At 38.2% G+C, this 24,326-nt stretch overlaps 2 protein-coding genes and 1 pseudogene across 2 annotated transcripts in view; 2 read left to right on the top strand and 1 right to left on the bottom strand.

Annotated features, from left to right (window-relative positions):
* LOC131790071 (hepatocyte nuclear factor 1-beta) overlaps positions 1-15,408 on the top strand; it is a 24,333-nt gene extending 8,925 nt beyond the window's left edge. The window contains 5 exon segments of the mRNA XM_059107248.2: positions 10,007-10,206; positions 10,818-10,977; positions 11,092-11,294; positions 12,181-12,846; positions 12,849-15,408. Of these exon segments, the coding sequence (XP_058963231.2) occupies positions 10,007-10,206; positions 10,818-10,977; positions 11,092-11,294; positions 12,181-12,846; positions 12,849-13,276 (1,657 nt within the window). The 3' untranslated portion in view covers positions 13,277-15,408.
* Positions 15,409-15,979: 571 nt separating this feature from the next.
* On the top strand, positions 15,980-22,536 carry LOC131790073 (probable serine incorporator). The gene is made up of 6 exons (XM_059107252.2): positions 15,980-16,327; positions 17,916-18,141; positions 18,902-19,246; positions 19,481-19,552; positions 20,266-20,629; positions 21,223-22,536. Exons 1-6 carry the CDS (start codon positions 16,097-16,099, stop codon positions 21,362-21,364), a joined length of 1,380 nt encoding a protein of 459 aa, XP_058963235.2. The 5' UTR covers positions 15,980-16,096; the 3' UTR covers positions 21,365-22,536.
* Positions 22,537-23,148: 612 nt separating this feature from the next.
* LOC131790070 (prolactin-releasing peptide receptor-like) lies at positions 23,149-24,326 on the bottom strand (annotated as a pseudogene).

Below are 24,326 nucleotides of genomic sequence, written 5' to 3'. Positions count from 1 at the left end.
TACTTCTCTAGCCTCCAAGCAACCATACAAACAAAAAATGTCTGCAAGGTTCTTCATGAATTGGTGAGATGAATTTTCTATATTTTCAATCAAATATTTCTGGGCATAATGGGATCATCCAAACTCATTGTATTTGTTACAAATGTTTTACACTACATTTCATTTGATTTACCCAATAGTTTCTTGTAAAGCATCACCCCTTCCACATTGATTGTCTGAATGTCATGGAACTTTTATCACAAATCGAGCTTAAAACTCCAGCTCCAGCTCCAGATCTGGTTTCCACCAACAAAACAACACAGGTTCTTTAGAAAACTACCTCTTATTTAACTTGTTACTATTTACATACAGATGTAAACGGGCTCTAAAGTTGAAGTTCTTCTTTTCCCTTTTTCACAAGAGTACAATGATTTAGTTTTGACCAGACTGGGTATTACAACTTTGAAAGCAGTATTATTTTGTTACTGGGTTTGAAGGTTTCTTGAGTAATTAGTTGATTTGATAATGTCATCAGGTTCACTGCAGTAGGAGGAAGACAATCAAAAAGATGTCAAAGAAGTACCAGCTGGGAAAGTACTTTCTCCCGGGGCAATTCAGGTAAGAAGTTACTTTCTGACCTGTTAAGAATGACCTTCCATACTCTATCCAAGGCAATATTTAAGAGCCAGGAACCAGCAAAACTAGTTTTATAGCAACTATTCGTCATAAGGTTAATGGGAGGAAACCAAAGTGACTATTGGAAAAGGGGTAACACTTCATACAAAACACCATCTGCCTTTCCATCAACATCTTAAAACTTGAAGAAAAGCCCTACCTATCATTTCATTTTCCAGTGAGGAACTAGCATATCATAGGGTCTCTTTGGTGTGAGGAAACAGGGTTCTGGGTATGCTCTGTTGGGTTATTTAGCTTGCAGTTCTATCATTGTATGATGTATGGACGAGTATGAGGCAGCCGTCTCTGATGTAAGAAGATGGAAACAGTGGAGGGGGTTGAAAACAGAAAGTCAAATTTTGATGTGATTGATTCATTATCCAAAGAAGACAGTGAAAACAACAGAGGTGGTAGAAGAGTGTGATAATGTCACTTACCTTAGGAGAGCACAACAGAAACTAGCAGTGATGATGTACGTCAGAGATTCTAGTTCAGATGCGTCTTCAAGACCGGTATCTCCTGGGCTGTCACAATCGAAAGAACTACTTCTATAAAGGGATATGAAATGGTCCTATTTTTAAAATGGTTTTTTAAAAAGAATCATATTAGCATGTAAGGACAATTTTGTCTGGTGTAGTTCGGTTCTTTTTTTTTTCAGCCATTTGTTATCTCTTAAGTTACACCTTGATTATTTGTTATTCACCCTTTAACACTCTTAAGGGTGAATTAACATGCAACTTCTCCCGAAAATAGTCCAAGAGTATCATATACCAGCAAACTAGTTCATTGTAAAAGTTATCTTGATCTGCCCACGTTACTAGTAATACCAAAGGGGTTATAACTCATTTTTTTTTTTTGTAATGTTTAACAGACCTAGATAGGAGAATTGACTGTCAGATCTTTGAGAGGCTAGGGGAGGGGTAAAACAGCACTTCTCTGTTTAAGTATCACACATGAAACTCATAAAATTCGACTCCTAGGAGCAATCCAAAAATTTTGTCTATACAGCTGATTGATGGCCAGAATGTATTCTTGAGCTCTATGAATGCACGATGCTTGATTAAGGTAGTCCTTTTACTTTATGGTAAAATTGATGACATAATTTTATGAAAGACAGTCCTGAGATTTGTTTGATTGACTAAGTATATTTACTTTCCAGGAGTATGGGAGAGTCTGGCAGTATTGTCCAGAATATATTACAGGCGGGATTGTTGGAAATGGCAAGCTTTGACCCAGAATGAGGTCAGTTTTAGGATTGATACCACAACGTTTCAAGATTGTAAATAGATTTCTTATTGTTTCTTCTGTGGTTGTGCATGTTTTTGTTTTTGTTTTTTTTCCTGTGAAGAAAGGCACAGAGAGGATAATACTCTAAATGTCGGCCATGCTGCTTTAACTGCAAGACAAGCAGTGTAGGTTTAGTTATCATGCAATATCATCGTTGTATAAAATATAAATTAGTTTCGCAGACCCTTTATGATTTTAGGTCACCAAAGGTACACTTCTAATGGTTCAGCTGAAAGGCATTGCTCTCTTTAGCCACCTCTCTTTATACTCTCCCTCCTTCCCCCCCGCACCCCCACCCCCCCCACCCTTTCCAGACTGGAAGTTACTCAGGCTCTTTTTATGTAACAATTTAAGGAACTAAAGGTGTACAGACAGATGTCAAGGAAAGGATCTCGTTCAGTTTTGCATAAACCTCACTGTTTGACTTTCAAGACTTTGTCTAGAACTTATTGTTAAGTTGACAGTGGTATGTAAGCGTGTATACTATAGTTCTTTGGCAATGTATGTGTAACTGGGTGTAATTTTCCTGTTTAATGTGACTATGTACTTGTAGTGCTCTTAGTAAGCAGTTCCGATCAATGAGCCATTCTTCGGTAACGTGTGAGTTTGTTATCCTGTGAACTGGACATCAAACCACCTGTTGTGTTCACCACATACTATCAATTTCTTACGAGTGTGAGGACACTGGGGTCAAGTACCATTAGCTGCACATTCTCTGCAATAATGTAAGGAAAGGCGCGAATCAATTTGATGCAAACCCTTTCATTGATCTCCAATTATTTAGTACCCTGTGCTCATCTTAAAAAAACGTTGTAGAGATATGAAACTCCATGCTGCAACACCCAGTGGAGCTCTGCTGCCAATGACTGGTTTACCTTTAAACTATTTGCCGACCTCTTATCTTAGAAACAATATTGTGTCTTTAGTATTTACCACTTCTTTTTCCTTTGTCAGCAGAGGAGCGTTCAACAGTCGAAGACAGCAGAGGAGAGGCAGCATGCAGAAGTTAACGGAGGGAGAAGGAGATAGAGGAGACATAAAAATTCATCCAGTGACAATTTGTTCATGACAGCTCAGGAAGATTACTAGGGAGTAGATTAGGAGAACCCATGCCGTTATTGTTCAGTTCTGATTTGGCATGTGAAAATGTAAAACAATTTTATAACGGTTACTTAAAAAATCTGACTGTGTAGAGAATTCTCGTATCAGGTTGTGGTATTTTAAGTCTAGTCTGTTAAGTACTGTAGCTAATGTAAATGAATGTGTCCATCGCTACAGGTGAATCAGTGGCTCCTGAAACGCTTAAATCTTGGCAGTGCGTCAGAGTTCCGGCCTCAGCACGGGCCAGTGGCATTCTCTCCACCCGGTAAAATCGTCACCTAGCCCATTCATGCAGTTTGCAGCTTCCATGGATGGTCAAGAACAAAAGACATCCCTTCATTTGCATTCAATAGAAAAAACATTCAGTGAATTTCACATATGGGCATCTTGGTTTTCAGATGAAGGTTATGCTGCAGCAGGAGGGGAGAAACAGATGGAGCCCCATGGCCGATTGATAGGGGACCAAACCATCATCTTTTGCTGAGGTTAGTTGAAAAACGAAATGTCAGTTACAGGTGTCTAACAAAAGCTTTAGCCGTTGTTGCTTAGCCACGCGTGCTCTAGACAGTATAATACTTGTCGAACGTCGTCTTTAAACGTTAATTGCGTCAATAGTGTCAGGAATAAGTGCCCTCTACCGAATGGACATCCACCCCTTAGGCTATGCTGGCAAACAAAAACACTATCGCATAAGCCCTATCCCCCTTCTCCTAGTTTTCTCAAATAGTAAGCGACGAGGGAAAACCATTTTCTATCGCCCATTGCTCTCTTTGGAATCTTCGATTACATTGGAATCACAACAGGAAAAAAATTAAGCACCCCTCTCCGCCCCTCGATTAAACAGACCCCTCCTTCCAACTAGCTCACTCCTTCAGCCGAAATTTCAAATAAGAGTCCGTTAGCTTATTAACAGGAACTACGTATCATCTGAAAGTGCGCTCAGGTTTTTTTCTCCGACTACACTTCAATAGTTTTGCTATGTTACTAGGCACTGAGGTCCAAGAAGCTGTTGATATTCGAAAACGCGTGTGGAGAAGAAGCCTACTCTATCAGGTACAATCAAGGATCACTTCCGCAGAGTACAACATATCCAGCAGTCAGTAACAATCTGTCAGGTTTGCATGACTTTGGCATACAGTGGGAATGATCTGGCATTAAGCGCGCCTATTTGGAAACCGCTCGGCGGGCGCCATCGGTCTCACTGCTGTAAATAAGGCACGAAGGGCACGTTCATTAACTTATAGTTGACCCTTCTTTTAAGAATTACCAAATGAAGGGTTTAGTTGTAAAAGCACGCGTACCATCATTTTTGTGGCATCCTATGCATTATAGTGTGATTATTTCGTTAAACTTGATCGTTTATCTTGCCCTACATGAATTATTTAGCGTATCTTGAGGGTAGATTTTTGCTGTCTTCTTTAGAATGTCACCCATCGCTGCTCTATCCACCTTCCAACATAATATTCTCAGGGCACAGGCGATTAAATTAGTTTAATCAGTCTCTCTATTCTTTGTAGCATCAGCGAGGAAGAAGAAGATGGAAAGACTGAGGCGAGGAGGGACTGTGCGCCAGTGCATACTTTTCAGTCTGCCTTCATCCGAGGCTCTGGTCGCAGCTGAACTGGACCCAATAAGAAGTGGCTTTTACCAGGAAGTCAAGGTGAGGCTTGTTGTCTCTACTATACCGGTTCATTCGCGTAATTAAACTCACAGTCTTGGAGAAGCCACGAGAAATTATTGAGTTATCGGGTCTGTGAAATGATGGCTGAATTTAAGGAGCTAATGGTCTGTCTCGCAGATTCTCCCTGTCAGTACCATCCTGAATAATAAAGAGAAAACATAGCCGAGAATATGAATTACGAATGGAGGGCAGCGTTAAAGGGCTGAAGGTGTAAAAATTCGCGTCAGTTCAGTTGAGGTGGGTGTGTTGGAGAGACAAGTGGGAGTTGCCCGTAGAGGCTGACTGGATAAAAGGACTTGCCGATTCGAGAGTATTTATAGAGAACTAGGCCAAAAGCGCATGTCCATTTGATTTTTGATCTTTAACTAACAAGCTGTATAATTGTATGTCCCTCTAGGCGCTTACAGGGGAACGGAAACAGTGGGAAAGACAGCAAAGAAAAGCCAAAAGAAATTTCTCTTTACTACAGGAAGTTTCATGAAGTACACTTAAAAACAGGTTGAATTACCTCTCGAAGCGGTCGGTTGTGTTCACGCAGATCTTTGCTGTAGGATAAATTTGATCGTAAGAATTGTCTGATAGAGGCTAGGCCTTTGTAGAATTGTAGAATGAATCTCAGCCACGAGCGTTTCAATGTATTCAGCGTTTAAAAAAAACGTTTGTCGATAATAAAACAGTTACTACGAGACCGATAATTGGCCATGTGATTTTGCACTCTGTTTTGGAATATCGATTGCCTTGACTCCACCTAGTCGAAAATTCTTGCGCGCTGTGAGAGATGAGGCGAGGAAGGTTGGAAACCTGTAAAGCTACCGTGTTAGATACCCTCCCAAATTTTGTAGTAGGTTATATTTCTATTTATTTTTTCACAAAGAGCTCTCTGTTTTCCTTTGGCCGTCATTGTTTCTTTCTTTATCGATTTTGTCAGTTTTTTGGGCTGTTCTGTCGTTTTTTGCACTTTTTCTTGTAAAATGAAACGTGCTCACAATCTGCCTATCATGTTTGAGAATTACCTTTCAAAGAAGAACCCTTAGCCTTCTTTTTTGGTGTGAAAATGATATGGTAGCTTCCATTATAACCCCCAAAAGGGTTGGTTTACGACCAACTTAAACTTTATTGGAAAAGAAGTTAATGATCCTCGCATTGAACGGGAGATAAATAAACCACAGGAGTCAAGTGAAACGTTCCCGCAAAACCGCCGCGCTGACCATTAATGAATGAAGGCTCAATACGATGTTCTGGTCTCTGATTTTAACAGGAGAACGGCAGAGCGATTGCTCACTATACCAACAAGCGAGGCACAACAATATGGCGAGAAACGCCAGCAGTCGGAAAAATCACACCCTTACAAGGAGAGTTACTGCGAGCTCTGATCAGCAGTGGGCATTTCCAAGACGCCCTTCGGGTGCTTTGCGATGAGCAGTGTACGCAAAATGGCGCGAGGGCAGAGCGCTCAACGCGCAGATGGTACCAGCTGCAGCAGAGCAACAACCCAAGCACAACGCCAGCGATCCTTTGCAAGGTATTCAGGTCAAAAGCGAGGCAGTCAAACTCGATGAAGCTCCTCAGAGAAGGTGATAAGAGAACGTGCACTTAGAGGCACAAAACAGGTCCAGCTTTGTTGATCAAATGCTCGGGTAAAGTGTTTTACTCCTCGTAGTCGACTTGCACACTACGTCTTGGAGTCATGGCGCATAATGCATTTGTCGGAGATCCCTTGGTGGGCCGTACTTAAATATCACGCATTCGCTGTTCCCAAGTTTTCTGTTGCAAGTTGATTGAGGATAAGAAACTTTTGCATGTGTACTACGTTACTTGCATTTTATATTTAACCGGCTTTCTTTAACCTCGGTGAATAACCTCATCTTTTGTACTCCCTAGAGCGCCAGTTCTTTTCTTCCTTCAATCGAACGTATTTTGATTTCACGCGTAGTTCCATTGTTCGCCGATCTTAAAAACTTTACTTGCCTATTGTTAACCTTAAATGGTGGGCACGCGACTTGTATCGATCGAATGTTCGATTCGCATCAGTTCGCCGGAATAAAAAACTTGACTTCCATAAATCACACGGGTCTGGCGCGACAGATCACGCCGAAGAACTGATTCCGTCACCAAAACCAACGCCTCCTCTCACCTGAACCTTTCCATCAGCCGACCAAAACTAACTAGACTGAATATTGGCAAATGTCGATTTTCAACAGGCTTCACTGCGAGAAACACACGTTCTTGTGTGAAATCGATCCTGTAATGTAACGGGGTACGATTTGGGCATTATATACATGAAATCAATTCCAACTTATATTGTGTTGTGAATAGAAAATCTATCGCGTTAATGCAATTTGCTCGCCCGGTCCATCACCTAAAGAAAGGAAATTAAATATACCCAACATTGAATAAGCCCCCCCAGCAGAGTGAAGTGGAGTTCTAGGCATAAATATACAATACTCAGTATTGAGTGTAGCATGGCGGAGCCAGACAAATTCTCGCTATTTTTTTATCTGTAGCCTGCTTCGTTCTCTTCTTCGGCGCAGTAAGGTTTCGTTGTTGATTGCATCCTCGTTGACAGACGAGAGGGAAGCAATAATTAGGCACTTTCTCTTTCTTCTAACGACACGTTCCTTTAGAATCGTCGTCGGAAAAGCTTACCGAAGCGAACTGTTGACTTAAGCGTTCGATGCTTTACAAGAGTTGTTTCAAGCGATGCATTCGAAGGATATCTGCTTTATATTTCGCTTTCTTCGTGTTTCTTCACACCCTTTGAAATTTTATCTCACGAGGCCATGAGAATTCCATGGTCGTCAACTGATCGAAAGACAATATATGAGGTGACGCTAACAATAATATCAGTTGTATAACTAAGGTGTATTCCTCAGGCAAGTGCGTTTGAAACTTGTGTCACAGCGACATTTTTGTAGTAGTTTCCTCGTAGCTTGCACGAAATGTATACAATGAAAAAAAATCCAAAACAACCATTATCTACACCGGAAATGGAGACATTAACGGGATTGAGCAGAAAATTTCTTATCATCATTTTGAAAGACTTTTGTGTGCGTTCATTGCGGTGTACTAGGATAAGAAGGTTGTAATTTTTTTTTCCTGAAAATTAATCTTTTCAAGGGAGAAAAATTAAGCTGTGCCTTTTACAGTCCATATTGCCTGTGCTATTTTAAAAAAGTGTGGCATTGAGTGAAACCCATATTCAGTGACAACAAGGTGTGAAGTGAACTATCAAAACTTGACAATAACTCCTGCTGGTCACATAGAGTTTTAAAAAAGTTGAAAGAAAATTAATTATGTATGGAAAGATACCAAAACAGCATGTTTAACCTTTTACACCTTAACTATAACAGACAACACAGCAGATTTGATGCGACACCAGGAATCACATTTTAACACGTATTTAGTCCTTATTCACTTGACAAGCAGTGAGAAGATACCTTGCAGTAGAGCGATACTTTAGGGCAGTGTGTGGTTGAAACTGAAAGAAATAAACTTATAAACAAAAGTTACAAAAGAGAAAAATCCAAGCCAAAAGTGACACAAAACCTAAATAGACAATTCCAAAAAATGACTCTTACATTTGTCATTGTCCTGGAAATGGCTACATAAACTGTACTGTATACTGCAGTTGTGTTTCCAAGTAAACCAAAACAAACTGAATAACAGTCTACAAAAGCAACGAGATTTAAACTGCTGAAGCTGCAAGAGCATTTTGAATAAATTACACACATTAAGGTGCGTTCCACACACCCCGTAAAGGAAACAATAGGCTTACTAAATATATTGGCGCTAACAATCCTATACTAACATCAGTATTCATATTCTCTACACTGATCTTTTTAAATTTCCTGCAGTAATGACAAGGAGAATTTGTTTGACAATCAGAAGCTTCTTAAACTGGGGATCATTTCCATTATTCTCATTACCTTAACATTTTATTCAAGGGTGATACTGGGATGAGAAAGTAGAAGTCAGTCACTTTTAGGGTTAAGGAACTGGTTTGCTCTTGCTCTCTGACCAATTCCATCCTGGACATTTTCACATTTTCCACCTTCTTTGAAGTATTTGAAAGTCTCTGAGAAATGAAATAAATTTTCTAATCCCCTCATAACTTTTTAAAATGAATGTTAAATGACTCTTTTTTTGTAGAAGAGGAGAACTCAATAAATTATATCTCTGGGTCAGCAAGTGCCCCATTAATGATCAATTTAGTTGGCAATATTCCACTGTGCACCTTGTTAAATTCAAAGTTTGTTTCAATTAAAATCTTTCCCTTCTATTTAAAAGCAGATGCATAATACATACCTTACTATACTTATTTTCTCTTTTGTACTGTACTTAACAAAACCTTGCTTTTTCCACCTGGTTTTATGGCCTGCACCTCATGATTGGCCATAGATAGAAGTGAACAAAACTCGATCCATAACCTAAAGTACAGACCCTGAACTCAGTCAATAAGAGGTATATTTTTCTCTCTCCATAGTTGTATATTCCTCTCTCTCTCTCTCTCTCTATATATATATATATATATATATATATATATATTATTTTTAGGGGTTGGGGGTGGGGGACAGTGGGAATGGTTCCAGGCTGTGGGTGTTCATTCAGTATTCTCAGTTCGTAGGAAGAGACAAAGACAAGATAGTGGGAAGTAAAAATTTAACAGGGACCCCGCAGCAAGTTTTTGAGTGGGGAAGCTATTTTTGGCTCCATTATTTTTGTTAATTTTTTTTGGTTTCATTTATTTTTATTTTTGCAAAAAAGTGGGGGGGGGGGGATAAAAGTCCCCCCCAGCCCCTCCCTCTGTGCAGTCCCTGTTTAAAGGCAGTGGACATGTTCCAAAATCAAACATCTTTAGATTTTGGATTTCATAGGTTGGTATCTCTGCCTTCAAGACTTGGAGCAAACGATGTTTATCTTCAATGACAATCATGGGACACTTGACCTTTTCACTCCCAAGATCAAATCAGTAATTCTCCTTACTGTCTAATAAACATCTGCTATACAATTCTTATATTGTTGGTTCAGAGAATTTAATATTGGATCAACCAATATTCCTCTAATAGATATTTTATTTACTCATCACTTCATTGCCTGATGTTATTGTGTATTGTTAAGAGAAATTCTGTTTTGGTCATTCATGAAAGTCAAAGGGTTAAGGGGGCAGACAGTGGAAATGGTAACAGGCATCAACTAAAGAAAATTCACTTTATTATTTTTTTAAGTTCTTAAAATTGTAGGACAATAAGATAGTCTGAGGCTGAATTTTTCTAAATTACCTAGAATGGACCCATGGCAAGCAGCAAAGGTGATTAAAATGTATATGCAGCAACACAACATTCCACAGCGGGAAGTGGTGGAATCCACTGGTTTGAATCAGAGTCACTTATCACAGCATCTTAATAAGGGTACTCCTATGAAGACAAGCAAAAGAGCAGCGCTCTATACTTGGTTTGAGAACAAGAGGAAAGAAATCATTGAGCGTAAGGAAATTTTTTGCATTTTTATTACAATGTTATTACAATGTGATGCGCATATCAACAATGTGTGGAAAAGTTGAAGAGTACAAATGGAATAGATGCATTTATTCTTTATTCTTCTTCTTTTTGCTCTTACCACATTTTAAAGTCACCTGTGATCTTAAACTGAACAGCACACAGCAACATGGAATCTTTTTCTTAAATAGAAGGGTCCCAAAGAAGATAACACAAATCTTAACCCTTTAACTCCCAAAAGTGATTAACATAAAACTTCTCCCTACAATGTCCATACATTCTTCAGCAAACAGGTAAAGAGAATATTCAAAGTTATCAGGTAGAAGCTGCTATCTTGATGTAGCACCAAGTTCTCATAAGTAATTTACAAGGAAATGTGTAGCAGCTAGAGGGGAGAATTAACAATCACATCTTGGGAGTTAAAGGGTTAATAAAAAAATATTAAAAATCAATACCTGAGTATATAAGTCTTTTTTCTATTTACCCGTAATGCAGGATTCATTACCTACAAGATTAACTCCTCTAAAAGTTAAATCAAAGCTAACAAGGGACTTGCGACAAGGTAGTCTCTCTGATTCAATGTCTATTTTCATCAACAGAATACAACACTCCTGGTAAGAGACAAGTTTCAGAAAGTGAAGAAGTGGAAGGAAGTCCAACAAAGAAACCAAGAAGAAACAGATTTAAATGGGGACCAGCTTCCACAAGTATCCTGTATCAGTCATATGAAGAACAGAAAAATCCTTCTAAGGAAGAACGGTAACATGATCACAAACTTGTATATCTGTGTTGATGTATGTATTCTCTCACTTCTCATTTATTAAAAAAATTTTGAGCCCAATTTAAATTTAATCGTGAAATATTGTACCTCAGGGAAGCATTGGTGGAAGCTTGTAACAGGGCGGAGTGCAGTCAGAGAGGTGTACCATACGATAATGTGGAGGGACTAGGTCCAAATCTTGTAACTGAGAGCCGTGTTTATAACTGGTTTGCCAACAGACGCAAAGAGGAAACATTCAGACTTAAACTGGCAATTGATGCCTCAAGCTTCCCAGAGGCTCCTGTTACAACACCAGGTGAGAGTCACTTTAGAAAAAAGAATGCCAAACCACCTCAATTTCACTGCAGTTTCAAGTTTCACTTCATATATAGGAGATGTAGGGTCACTCTGTGGTGTTCTCTCATTGGTATTCAAGGATAAAGGAAATACCTTTATCAGTTTACATTTTGGACACCCTGGGAATTGATTTTTTTATTCTTGTCTTCTCATGTTTATAGTGTCTAGCACTGGATACTTTAGATCAAGAGGTCCAAGTTTTAGCTATGGCTGGATCATTGTGAGGTTTCCTTGGGCAAGACACTGTAGACAGTGCCTCTCCCCTCCCTGGAGTGTAAATGGTTACCACAGGATAACCAATTGATAGAAATTAACCCGTAAACTCCTAAGAGTGACAATTATCCAATATTTCCTTACAATATCACCTCTGAATCATTCATCAAGGTCATGAGAATTAAGGAAATGATCACCAACTAAAGAAGCTTTTAATTGCTAAACAAATTTTCCTTGTCAGCTCAGTAGGAATTATTTAAGATTTATTTGGTAATCAACTCTTCTCAAAGGAGAACTTTGTACAGATGTTATTTAACATAGAGTGAAATTGTGGTACACTTAACCATTGAACTCCCAAGATCTGATTATTAATTCTCCCCTCTAGCTACTACATATTTTCTTATCAATTAGTAAAGAGAATTTGATGTTAGATCAAGATATCAACATCTAAATGATAAGTTTGATTGTTTTCATTACCTTTTTGCTGAGTAATGTATGGATATTGTAGGGAAAAGCTCCATATTAATCACTTTTGGGAGTTAAAAGGGTTAATAGCAAGTCAAGCATCTTCTCTACTCATTGTTAACATTATTCCTTTATGCACATATGTCAGAGTATTTTGTGTAATGCAGGTCAACTGGCATCCCCAACTCCAAACACAGCAATGTCACCAGTGATCCCACACCCCATCATAACTACTTCAGTACCTACTGGTTCCAAGGCAACATCACCTCATTCAGGGCTCCCAAATCCTTCTGGACTGACTAATCCAGCAGTAACAACTCAACATGTGCAGCACATACCTCTGCCTTCTGGTCAAATTAGTCAGGTGCAGCAAATGGTTCCAGGGCAACAAGGTGGGGTTTCACTAGGTCAACAACAGGGAATAGCTTTAATGGGGAACTTTGTTCCAGGTGTTTCTCCACAGGGAATGCCTATCAATCTAGCCATGATGCCACCACCACCAGCTGGACACACTCCTACCTGTCAAGTAGCAGCACAGCCTCAAATGATGCCTATTAGTAGCATCGCACATCAGCAACATCCAATGCAGGTATCAGGCATGAGCCAGATGCCTGTCATTGTATCTATGCCACCAGGAATGGATGGATTGCAGCCTGGAATGCCACATCTACCAGAAAATATTGCACAAATGGCTGCAGGTGCCCCCATGATGCAAATGCATCCCATTCCCATGACAACACTACCAATGCCACCACCCTTGCAGCCAATCACATGTGGAGATATGTCACTACCTCCTCCTCTACAGCCTTTGTCTGTAATGTCACCTGCAGTGCCATACCTAGTCAGGCTCCAGTTCCAGTCAGTATTCCACCATCTATTAACACAAGCTTGAATACCAATGAGAGAACACCACAGAGTGACCCTACATCTCCTATATATGAAGTGAAACTTGAAACTGCAGCGAAAGATGCAATCATGGAAAAAATTGATACAACAAACACTACTCCAGAGAAGGGCTGTAAGGCAGAATTGAAATGCGACAGAGTCAAAGTTGAAAATGGTGATGATGACACAATCATAGCTGAAAATGTAACAATTATGACAGAAACTGAGGAGCAAAGCAATGAAAGTTCAAAGTCACCAATAAAAGATACAAGGAAAAATGGAAAATGTTCTGGCCTTGGAGAGGAAAGTAGTCAGTCGTCATCAAAGGGCAAGGCTATACGACATAGCACTGACCATTTCAATGGGGACAGCTTGTGATACACATTGGTGTTTGGTAATCAGGCTAGCGGGGAATTAGGGATAATAATGAGAAATTAAAACAGCTCTACAAACAAGGATTTCATTTTGATCATTCTTAAAAAAAGCAAATGGTTTGGATGACTTGATGCAAGAGCTATTTTTACTACTGGTTTCTTCTGTTATGGGAAAAGTTTGCAGTCATTTTGCTAGCAGCTGATGGTAAAGTCGTTGGTCTGAAACCCAAGAAGATTATGAGATAAAGGGGTTCTTCACCTAGAGATCTTAAGTCAATTTTCTAAGTCCCCAGTTCATGATGAGGCTTAAAATTAAAACTTTTGATAACCTGATGGTTCTATTCTTAAACAATATTGGTCATGCTCTCTAGCTACGGTTCATTCTGTTGCTGGAATCTATCTTGTTTGATCCAATTATTTGATTGTTGCGATTAAGAGTGATATTTTATTTTCCAGCTGTATGAAAGCTCATTTTTCAAATGCATCTCATAGTTCAATTTCCAAAATTTTTTCAGATTATTGCTTTATTTTCTCAACATAGATACAATTGCAAATCATTACAAAGGCTGTGGCTGGCACACAGTAGTTTCCTTTGTTTATGGCACTGATTTTAACAGATATTGTAATCATGTATTATATTGTTGTTATAGTTATGTAATCAATTTATTTTTCAAATGACTTTATTCATACTTCATTCATATATCTCATGAAGTGGACCTGAATCATTTATTTGATCAATCATAACCATTTCAATTTCCTCAAAAGCAATTGGGGCATCAGCTGCTTTATTTTCACTAATTAGTTGTAGAGTTGTAATACATCAGTGTAATCAGACAGTTGGCTTCAATTGGACACTGATAATCAGAATGTTAAAGCAGCCAATCATACTAGGTTCACCCAATTAAACTCACCAATCACAGAGTTATTTACAATAACCACAGCAACAACCACTTACCCTACAAAACTAGGGACTTTCCAAAGTGGAGAAACTTTTACTTTAGACCATGTCTTTACTAGAGATATTTTCTCAAATAAATATTTTTTTGTTTCAGAAATTGTAATAGTTATGATTAATTGGTAAAAGGACTGTGTAGTCCAATGTGGTCTGTAATCATACTTTTAATGGACAAATGGGAGTCCCTCTTCACAGTTGCTTGATTTTGCAATCACTCATTTGACTACAGACCAAATTGGACTCCACATGGTCCTATTACCAATATTGATCAGGCAGGGTAGTCTGATTTTTATGGTAGAAATTCAGAAAATTTTGTTCACAAATCATTAGAGTAGTGTGCAAACTCTTAGTTTTAAGATTATGTTGTGACTGGCACACAGAGGTGTCTGATAATTTGTTGTTTTTTCTATTTATGAAATGCTGATGTACTTTATTGTGGTCATAAGTATCTGCAAAATGTCTTTTCAAGTAATTTATTCAATCATACTTTAAATGGCATGGAAATTTAGCAATTTAGTTACATGAAGATAAGGTAACTTGATTTAATTATGGAAGTACTAAACAGTTGACCACACTAGTCATTTAAATACATGCATCGTATAAATTTTGATTAATTTAATTTGATAATTAATTGGGTATGAATTATTTGGAATCACAAATTTAATTAATGAAAAGAAAAAAGAAATATTTTTGTTAGGGCAGTATTGATTAACTGCAGTGGAATAGCCAATGGTTTTGAAAATATTAAAAGATTAGCAAATTATATTTTAAAAAATTGGTTTTGGTTTCAATTTTCAGTGTACATATGATTAGAGATTTTTAAATTATATTTCTTTATTTAATTGTTGTATATTAATGTTTGGAGACATGATGCAGATCTTGCATCGGATCTTGCAAAATCCCTTTGCTTTGAAAAAGAGCCATGAATACTGGGGACCAATGTTAGTATCTGTGCACCTACTCCTCTCCTCCATGAACTTGTTATCAGTTGCTTGTTGTTGAGTAAGGGGGAGGTGAGAGGAGGGTATACAGCTTCTCAGATACTGACATTAATCAAATACTGGACTCTGACTTTCAAGAATGATTCTATTGCATTGCCTATGGTAAGAAAGATTTGCGTGAATTTATATTAAATAGACAATGATTCTTAATTAAGAGAAATTTTCAATGAAATAATGTATGGCTATTTTTATTAAAAAATGAAACTTATTCTGTAGTATTATTTGAACTGTGATGTAAACAAACATATTTGATCCTGTCAGTTAAAAAATTTTAGCAAGAAAGATTGTGGACATTCTTTGAAAACTTGTATTTTCTCATCAAATCCGGTTGTAAGCAAGTTTTCCTTGACAAGGGTTACTTGTTTGTTTGTATCAACGACAAATTGTTTTTGACATGTTTTGCCTTAACAAGTTTTTTTTCAATTACAAACATAGCTGACAAAACCATTGAAAAACTGCATCAGTGTTTACTTTTTAGAGCTAGCTCTGGTATGGCCCTATGAAAAAGAAAACATGTTCCCTCTTCTGTATTAAGAGCTAACGCTTTCTCATCTTGAATCAAATTTTAGACGAACACTTTTATCGTGGCACAAACATGAAAACATGAAATTCAAGTAGTCTGAAAGGATGTTTTGCCGCTCTTTCGAAGGATTTGACCCAGATCTAAAAATAGCTGTTTCAGTAAGACGTCACCTTCAACATTAGAGACCATACGTCATATACTACTTAAAATACTGCTGACCGCAATCTCACTTGCAAGACTGTCAATAATTTGCGCGACAATCTGTTATTGGAACCATCGTAATGACCAAGACCCATTGTTATGTCCCCAAGAAAGTAAGGAGTACTCAACACATTCCTCCTCAAAATGGGAGCTGTTCTGGGTGTTTGTTCGGCGGCTACTTGTGCTGCCAATATAGCATGTTGTTGTGGTTCTGCTGCTTGTAGTTTGTGCTGTAACGCTTGCCCTTCATGCAAGAACTCTACATCGACGAGGATTGTCTACTCTATCTTTCTACTCTTCGGGTTAATTTTGTCATGTATTGTGCTCATACCAGGAATAAGAGAAGAGATGGATAAAATACCAAAGTTTTGTGAGGTAAGATCAGTAAAGTGTTCTACAATTTCAAAACACCTAAAAGCGAGCAATTCGTCCCCTGAATACCTTGTAAAGCGCGATACCTACTAATGCCTGATTCAAGAGGAAATTTGATAATAGTTTAGTAACAGAATCCTACAGGAAATTTTTTTTCTGTATTAACTATTAAATTTAAGCTAATGGGAAAGAAGAAGTCGCTTCAGGGGAAAACACACGTTGAATTGTCGTCTGTTTTTAAGTGAAATTCATGTGATTTCCTGCTGAGCAAGTCTACAGAGCTTTCGGATCTCTTAATGTTGCTTTCAGTTTACCATATCGTTACCAAACCGCAAAAAAATCATATCAATATTGTAATAGATATTCTCTCGTTTAATACATGGAAAATATTACCATTTCTCCTTTGAGACTTTCAGTATTGCTCTTTTTTTCATGACGTCTCGTCGGCCATTTCAGCGGCCATATTGTGTGGTGTTAATCAATCCCTTGATAAATATCGTTTTGAATCTAATGCGGTTTCCCAGTTTACAGAAGATTTGTAGTGAGATTCCAGTAAACACACATACTCAGCCCAGAGAGGGTAGTGGTAATTCTAAAGAGGGGTTATAGACAGTATCTCAATGTCATATTTGTTTGAGAATGCAATAAGAGTTGCCAGCAGGGTGTGTTGGCCCTGCACTGCAATGACATGGATGAGATGCATTTTTTATTCTGGAACAATGCGTTTTGCCTTACACTATTATGGCATTTTACTAATACAGTGAAACCTCTATTAAGCAGACCCACAATAAAGCAGAAACCCTCTGTTAAGTGGACACTGTTATGTGTGTTGCAATACAACCCAGGTGGATGATTAAATCCGAAATTAACATCTTATATTTCCATTTACAACGAACCCCAATTAAGTCAACATCTTTATTAAGGGGACGTAGACACTAAAATGAATTGTATTTGGCTCATTTCTATTGTTATAAATCCCTATTTAGCAGACACTGGACTGGATTGACAATGTAGTATATGGGATTATGTCCTTGAAATAGTACATTAAATGTAATCAGAGGTCAATGTACTGCATGTATTATCGTTGCTGTTTTGCTGTTATGTTTTTGCATTATTATCAACAATTAAAGTTGGTATTTGTGCAAGGTAATGAACTTGAACTCTGGATAGCTTCATTAACAACATAGAACTTAATCACAGTACAGAGTAACCTTTGAATGTTAATCATTGACAAACATTGTGCTATTTTTACAAACTTCCATTTAGTGACACCCTCTATTAAGTGAGCAGTTATGAAGGTCCCAAGGGTGTCTTCTTAACAGAGGTTTCACTGTACTATTAATTTTGTGTTTATTTTTTATCATAATTATGTTACTTTGTGTTACACAACTGCTAAACACAGAAATTTTCCAGGCACCATTGTGACCAAAATGGCTTAAGCTCGGAGTACTGATAAATGACAAAATTCAGATTATCTTACTGACCACACTAGTAAGAATTTTGGGATATCATGTAGATAATATGATTGACTGGCTTTAGACATAATTTTTTAAACTTTACTCAGTAAGTTGTTAATCACTCTGTTTAACAGAAAGAAGACAAGATTTGTGACAGCCTCGTTGGGTACCTAGCAGTGTATCGTATCTGCTTTGCCATGGCGGCATTCTTCTTTTTCTTCTGCCTCATCATGTATGGTGTAAAGAGTAGTAAAGATCCAAGGTCTGGAATACAAAATGGCTTCTGGGGTCTCAAGGTCTTGATTTATGTTGGCCTTATTGTTGGAGCTTTTTTCATCCCAACTGGAACTTTTGTTGAAGGTACTGCAAGTATATGCAACTAGTGTCTTGCCATTTAATTTGATGTCTGTCAAAATCTTTTCATTTTTTAATTTTTCAAGTTGTTAACCCTCTAACTTCTAAGATTGATGGTCAATTCTCCCCTCTAGCTGCTACACATTTCCTTGTAAATTAGTAATGAGAATTTAGTGGTAGATCAAAATAACAACTTCTACCTGATAAGTTTGAGTGTTCTCATTAGCTGTTTGCTGGATAATGTATAAATTTTATAGGGACAAGTCCAATTAATTACTGCCGGGAGTTAAAGGGGAATGATTAGAATGTAATTACATGACTTTGTTTAAACATTTTGTTCAAGCAAAAAATGTTTCATTCTAGCTTTTTGCAAATTGTTTTACTTGCTGATTGTTGCCAAGCAGTTACAGACCATATGTTGAAATAGCTTATCCAAAAAAACTTCTATTACCCATCACATGAAGGTCTCAGAAATTTTAAAAGCTAAATTGGGATAAATAGAAAAATATTTAAGTCTTAGTTCATATAAGCAATAGACCAAACTTTCCATCAATTTAATGGCATAACCCACTTGGGATTTTGGGAGAACACAAGAAAAGTTGTAAATCACCTCAATTTTCTATGAATGTACTGGTGCAATAAATGGCAGGTTTTTTACCAATCAGGGCAGTCAAAATATCTTGGGTTAGTTACTTTATAAAGCCTTCAAATTATGGCTACATGTATAGGATAAATGTTCAAACACATTGGTCTGATTATTTGTCAGTTTGGATGTACTTTGGCCTGATTGGGGCATTCCTGTTTATCTTGATACAACTGGTTCTTCTTGTGGACTTTGCTCATTCATGGAACAGCTCTTGGGTTGAAAAAATGGAAGAGGGTGGCTCCAAAGTCTGGGCAGGGCTGCTGCTTTTCTTTACATTCTTGATGTACGGCACTGCTGTGGCAGGAATTATCTGCTTGTACATCTATTTCACGCATGGTGTAGATGGTGCGCCTGAGAAGAAATGTCATACCAACAAGTTTTTCATCAGCTTCAATTTGATCCTGTGTGTAATTGCATCCGCTTTGGCCATTCACCCCAAGATACAGGAATGCCAGCCCAGATCTGGTATGTTCTTTGTTTAAGAGATCTCAATTTCTAGTACTTTCTGGCTTGGAAATTTTGCAGGTTTTTTTCACAAAAATAATTTTCACAAAGTAAGGTAGTGCTCAAACTTATGACCTTCAGATGAAAGATTAGTCAGCAGGCAAATCAAGTGTTATTTATACTTTTAATCACAATTTTTATGAGTCTTTGATGATACCTTGTGTAGTGTGATTGTTAAATTCTTCCTTTTTTCAGGTTTGCTCCAAGCAGCAGTCATTACACTCTATGCTGTTTACTTGACATGGTCAGCGCTACTGTACAACCCAGGTGGATGATTAAGAAATCCCTTTAATATGTATATGTCAACATTTAACCATCCCATACTCATTAGATCTTAGCCTATCTCTTTCCTTTAACCCTGTAATTCCCAAAATCTGATTGCAATTCTCCCTCTTGCAGCTATGCATTTCCTCTTAAATTAGTCACAAGAATATGGTGTTACACTTAGATCAAGATAACAATTTCTACCAGATAAGTTTGAGTATTCTCTCCACCTGTTTGCCGGATATTGTATGGATATTATAGGGAGAAGTTGTATAGTAATCACTTCCAGGAGTTAAAATAGAATTCTCCTCTGAATTCCAACTGATGTTTGCTTTTTCAGATCCTTCCATGTCCATCCTCACCAACATTTCCCTACGTTTCTTTTACTCAAAAAATTCCAGATGAAGACTTGCATGGTAGTTTTGTGGTTGGTTTTCATAGCATATCACCTGTTCAAGACCATTTCACTTTGCTTTTCTAGACTGAGTGCTACTTGCTGTTTACCCTCTGACCCCTAAGAGTGACCAGCATCTTATTTCTCCCTATAATATCAGCCTTGAATAAAACATTAAGGTCACAAGATTTAAGGAAATGGTCACCAACTAAAGAAGCTCTTGATTGTTAAACAAATTCTCCTTGTCAACACCTCAGGAAATGTATAGAGAACAGTATGGAGAATATGCAGACTAATAACATGGACCAAATTTTTATTTCAGATCCTTCATGTAACTCCTTTGTAAACCCTGATCCTTCTGTGAAGAGCATTGACAACCAAGCCACCATTGGTGTTGTGGTGATGTTTCTCATGGTTGTGTATGCAAGTGTTAGGACAGCAAGCAGCTCACAAGTGGGAAAACTTGGTATGAGCAACCCAGCAGCAAGTGCGACAGGTAGCACTGAGGCCACTACCCTTCGTGAAGAGGGAGGTGCTAACAGTGACATAAACCTGATGGAAGAAGGGAACAGACAGCAGGTGTATGATGATGAACAAGATCAGGTGGCTTACAGTTACTCATTTTATCATTTTATGTTGTTCCTGGCTTCCCTTTACGTCATGATGACCCTGACAAACTGGTACAAGTAAGTGACTGCATAAATTGTTCCAAGTTATATTGCTGTGCTCTTTGGGAGCAGAATTTTTAGATGGACAATGTATATTCTAGAACACTTTATCAAAATTTCTAAACAATCAATAACACATGCAGCTTTGAAGAGTTTTTGCACTACCACTTCCTCTTTGTTACTTCTCTTTTGTAATTAGTTTTTCTTAAATGATATCCTAAAATTTTGTAAATAGGACGTGAAAGATGGTAAGTTTTGATCCCCATAATGATGTAGGCACAAGTATGGGAGAGAGAAAAAAATTCTTGGTCCTTTTGAAGAAATGAACCTCAGAGGCATTGAGGTTCAATTCCTCAGTGGGACTCAGAAGTTTTTTTTTGTCACAGCCCTGTGATGAAACAAAGAAACACCTTTCCTTATTCTAGATTGTTGTTGGAAGTGTAATTTGCTCAGTAGAATACATGAACATATACTGATTTTCTCCACATGAAAAGAGTAAATTCCATTTGTACGACTTTTAAAACAATCCAAAATGTTCATACCTAGTGCCTTAGTGCTGTTAGCAGTCAGCCTAAACTTTTTTTTTTAAATACAAGTTGCTTTAATTTCAGGCCAGAATCCAGTGACATCCACAAACTTACAAACAGCAGTGTGGCAGTGTGGATTAAGATAACTTCCAGTTGGATGGGTCTGCTGCTGTTTATCTGGACCCTCATTGCTCCTGTCCTATTTCCGGACAGAGATTTTGACTGAAGTGAGCACGCCTATCCTCCAGATTACATAGACACTGCAACCGATTTCTAGGCAAGCATGCTTAGACATTTGGCTCTCCATTAAGTTTTTGTTCTGCCTAGGTTTATAAAGCGTGAGGAACCTTTTAATCTTTGACTGTAGCGTTTAGCTTTTGTGAAATAATCCAAATTTAGAGGCAAAAAAAAGACTAGAAAAAGGAAACGAAATGGAGAAAGAGATTGTGGAAAGAATGTTTGAGATCGTCAGATGTTAGTTATTATGGTTATTCTACAGTTTGTATAAAAGATATAATTTAACTGAATTGTGATCTTAGATTGTGTAACATAGGTTGCTGTATCGGCTTTTAATAGAATTAACCGCGAATTCTTGTTAACAGCAATTCTGTTGCTGAAAACTGCCTTGCATTTCAGGTCTGCTCAACTTGTGCAGTTGAAAGTGAGGGACATGCACAGTCGGAATATGTTTGTAATCTACTAATGAAGCGATTAAGTCTTTTGGAAATAAATCAAGGTTCGAAAGTACTGAGGAAAGTTAATCTGAACATGAGAACTGGGAAATGCACCCATGTGTGGAAAGGGCTACACATGTGTGATTGCGTCATTTCTCCTGCCATATTGCTTAAATAACAAGATCATTCACAGTACTATAGGTTATGCTCATAAGTAACTTAAGACTTGAGGTTACGAATTAGTCATAACCATTACAATTTCCTCACATGTGATTGGTGCATCAGCTGCTTTATATTTCACCAATCACTTTGGACAATTGTAATCGGACAGTGTAATCGAATAGTTGACCGTAATCGAACACCAGTAATCGGTTACGAATTAAATAAGGGGTGATCGTACCAATAGTTTATGTAAAGTAAGATTAGCTCTCTGTGTAACTACTACTTACGAGGGTCCTGAATGGGTTGAAATCCTTTTCTGTACTTCAGTGTTTCCCAAAACCAAATTTTTTGCAGTCTGTTTTTGTTGAAATCTTAGCACTATCCGTATTCTTTTTTGTAGGATTTCCATTTCTGGTGACTTACACTCTAGGTTTTGTGCAACATTTATTTATTAGACAAACTCAGATGTCGTCCTCCCATTGAGGGGGCTCACGTCATGATAATATTGCAGTTTACATTGTAGACTTTACAGATCTATAGTTAATAAATATCTTTATTCTAAGTTGTGAACTCAAAATTTACTTGCAGAAATATTTATTTTTGTATTACCTTATTTTCTTTATTATAGATACGTCCGCGTCTGAGATTACCATGACATCCGACTGTCCTGATAAGCCCCTCTGAGAGTTAACCTTTTAACTGCCAGTAGTGATTAATATGTAATTTCTTCCTGTGATATTCACACATTATCCGGCCTACATGTAATGAGGATATTCAAACTTATCAGGTAGAGATTGTTGGTCCTGATCTAACACCAAATTTTTGTGACTTATTTGCAAGGAAATGTGTAGCAGCGAGAAGGGAGAATTCATAATCAGATCCTGGGAGTTAAAGGGTTAAGGGTCCTCACTCTTCGAGTTACTCGACGGCCAGTTAAGAAATGTATAGGATACTGCTACTGAATTTTAATTGACGCTGTTTTACTAAATTAAAAGGAATCTGAATCAACAAATTCATAGTAGAAAGGAAGGGAACTCGTGAACTCGTGCAGCGCTAACCATTAGTCCGCGTGTGAAAGTGCGGGGCAGTGTGAATTCCTTCCACTACCCGTTCACCCCCGTTCCCCTCCCCTCCCCTCCCCCCCCTCCGTCGTGTCCCCCTATTTCAACAGCTTAGAGCTAAGCGTGATTCGATTCAGTGACTATCTACTGACTTCAGTTTCCGTTTTCTTTTTGAAAGATGCTTTTGTTAGCGCCTACACATTACTATCTTAGAAAAAGCTTGTGCGAAGAATCTGTTCATTGTACCATAGCACAAAGGGTGAAGAGCACTCGGGTAACACGTAAGCACATAAAAATATCGGCGGAGCATTCTTTGATAAGGAAAGTGGTAACGGCCATTCACGCCTGCAAAATATTCCCACAAAAACAAGGCTTGATAGGGGATATAACAAACTACAAATGACAAGATGATAACGTAGATCATTCTTAACAGGTCGCGTTCAAGCTCCACGTTAGACTTGCACCCCGATCTGGAGTTTAAGTTGCTAGCTGCCCTCGGACGAACGTAGATCGCCGCTCTTGGGTCTGCGTATGAGTTGCTTCGTGATGCTGACGTAGTCATAGTTATCTCGGACCCTTCGTCGACGCTTCTTCGGAGCTGACGACGCCTGAGTTTAACTGCCACAACTCCATAGGAACATATCATGACCAGGTAAGGTATTAAGTAAGAGAGGACAGATCTCACGATGCTATAAATTTTCTGGTCACTGGTTGAGAAGTTTGACTTGCAAACTTTGTGCCCCGATGGTAACTCCACCAAAATCTGTGTTGCAGCTAAAGGCAGTGATAAAGCAAGGGCTGCAAACCATAAACCTCCAATCACCGCCACCATTATGGATGCTTTTACTTGTTTCTTAACCGGGAACGTCATTACCCGATAGCGATAAACAGCAATGGCCGCCATGTCGCTTGTAACCACAATAATAGCCATGACTTGTAGAGGAATAATCAGCCTACAAGTAAACTGTCCAAAGTTCCAGCTGTACGTCTCATAGTACACCATGATAAATGGAAGGCAGATTGAGCTGATGATTTCGGCTACAGCCAAATTTGCTACCAGGTAGTACGTGAATGATTTGTATCTTCTGGGAAGTTCTAGTACTGCTTTTAAAACCAATGAATTGCCGATCAAACTGGCGAGTATGATGACCGAGAACACTACGAGGCGAACTACTTTGATGCTCCCGGCTCAATGAAATGCGACCCAGTAATGGAAACATTAGGTTTGCCATTTAGCGGTTGAAAGCTCGACGAGTTCATATTCTTTACCAGACTAAAACAAGCTTGTTAT

This window comes from Pocillopora verrucosa, chromosome 2 (genome assembly GCF_036669915.1).
Source record: "Pocillopora verrucosa isolate sample1 chromosome 2, ASM3666991v2, whole genome shotgun sequence".
NCBI classification, from domain to species: domain Eukaryota; kingdom Metazoa; phylum Cnidaria; class Anthozoa; order Scleractinia; family Pocilloporidae; genus Pocillopora; species Pocillopora verrucosa.
The sequence above is the reverse complement of the archived record's forward strand: the minus strand, read 5'-3'. Positions and strand labels throughout refer to the sequence as shown.

Bases quoted from the DNA above. Each gene is read 5' to 3' on its own strand.
- LOC131790073 (XM_059107252.2), top strand. From the start codon at position 16,097: ATGGGAGCTGTTCTGGGTGTTTGTTCGGCGGCTACTTGTGCTGCCAAT. The intron at 16,328-17,915 runs GTAAGATCAGTA...TCTGTTTAACAG, and splicing joins AAATACCAAAGTTTTGTGAG to AAAGAAGACAAGATTTGTGA. The intron at 19,553-20,265 runs GTGGATGATTAA...TTTTTATTTCAG, and splicing joins AGCGCTACTGTACAACCCAG to ATCCTTCATGTAACTCCTTT.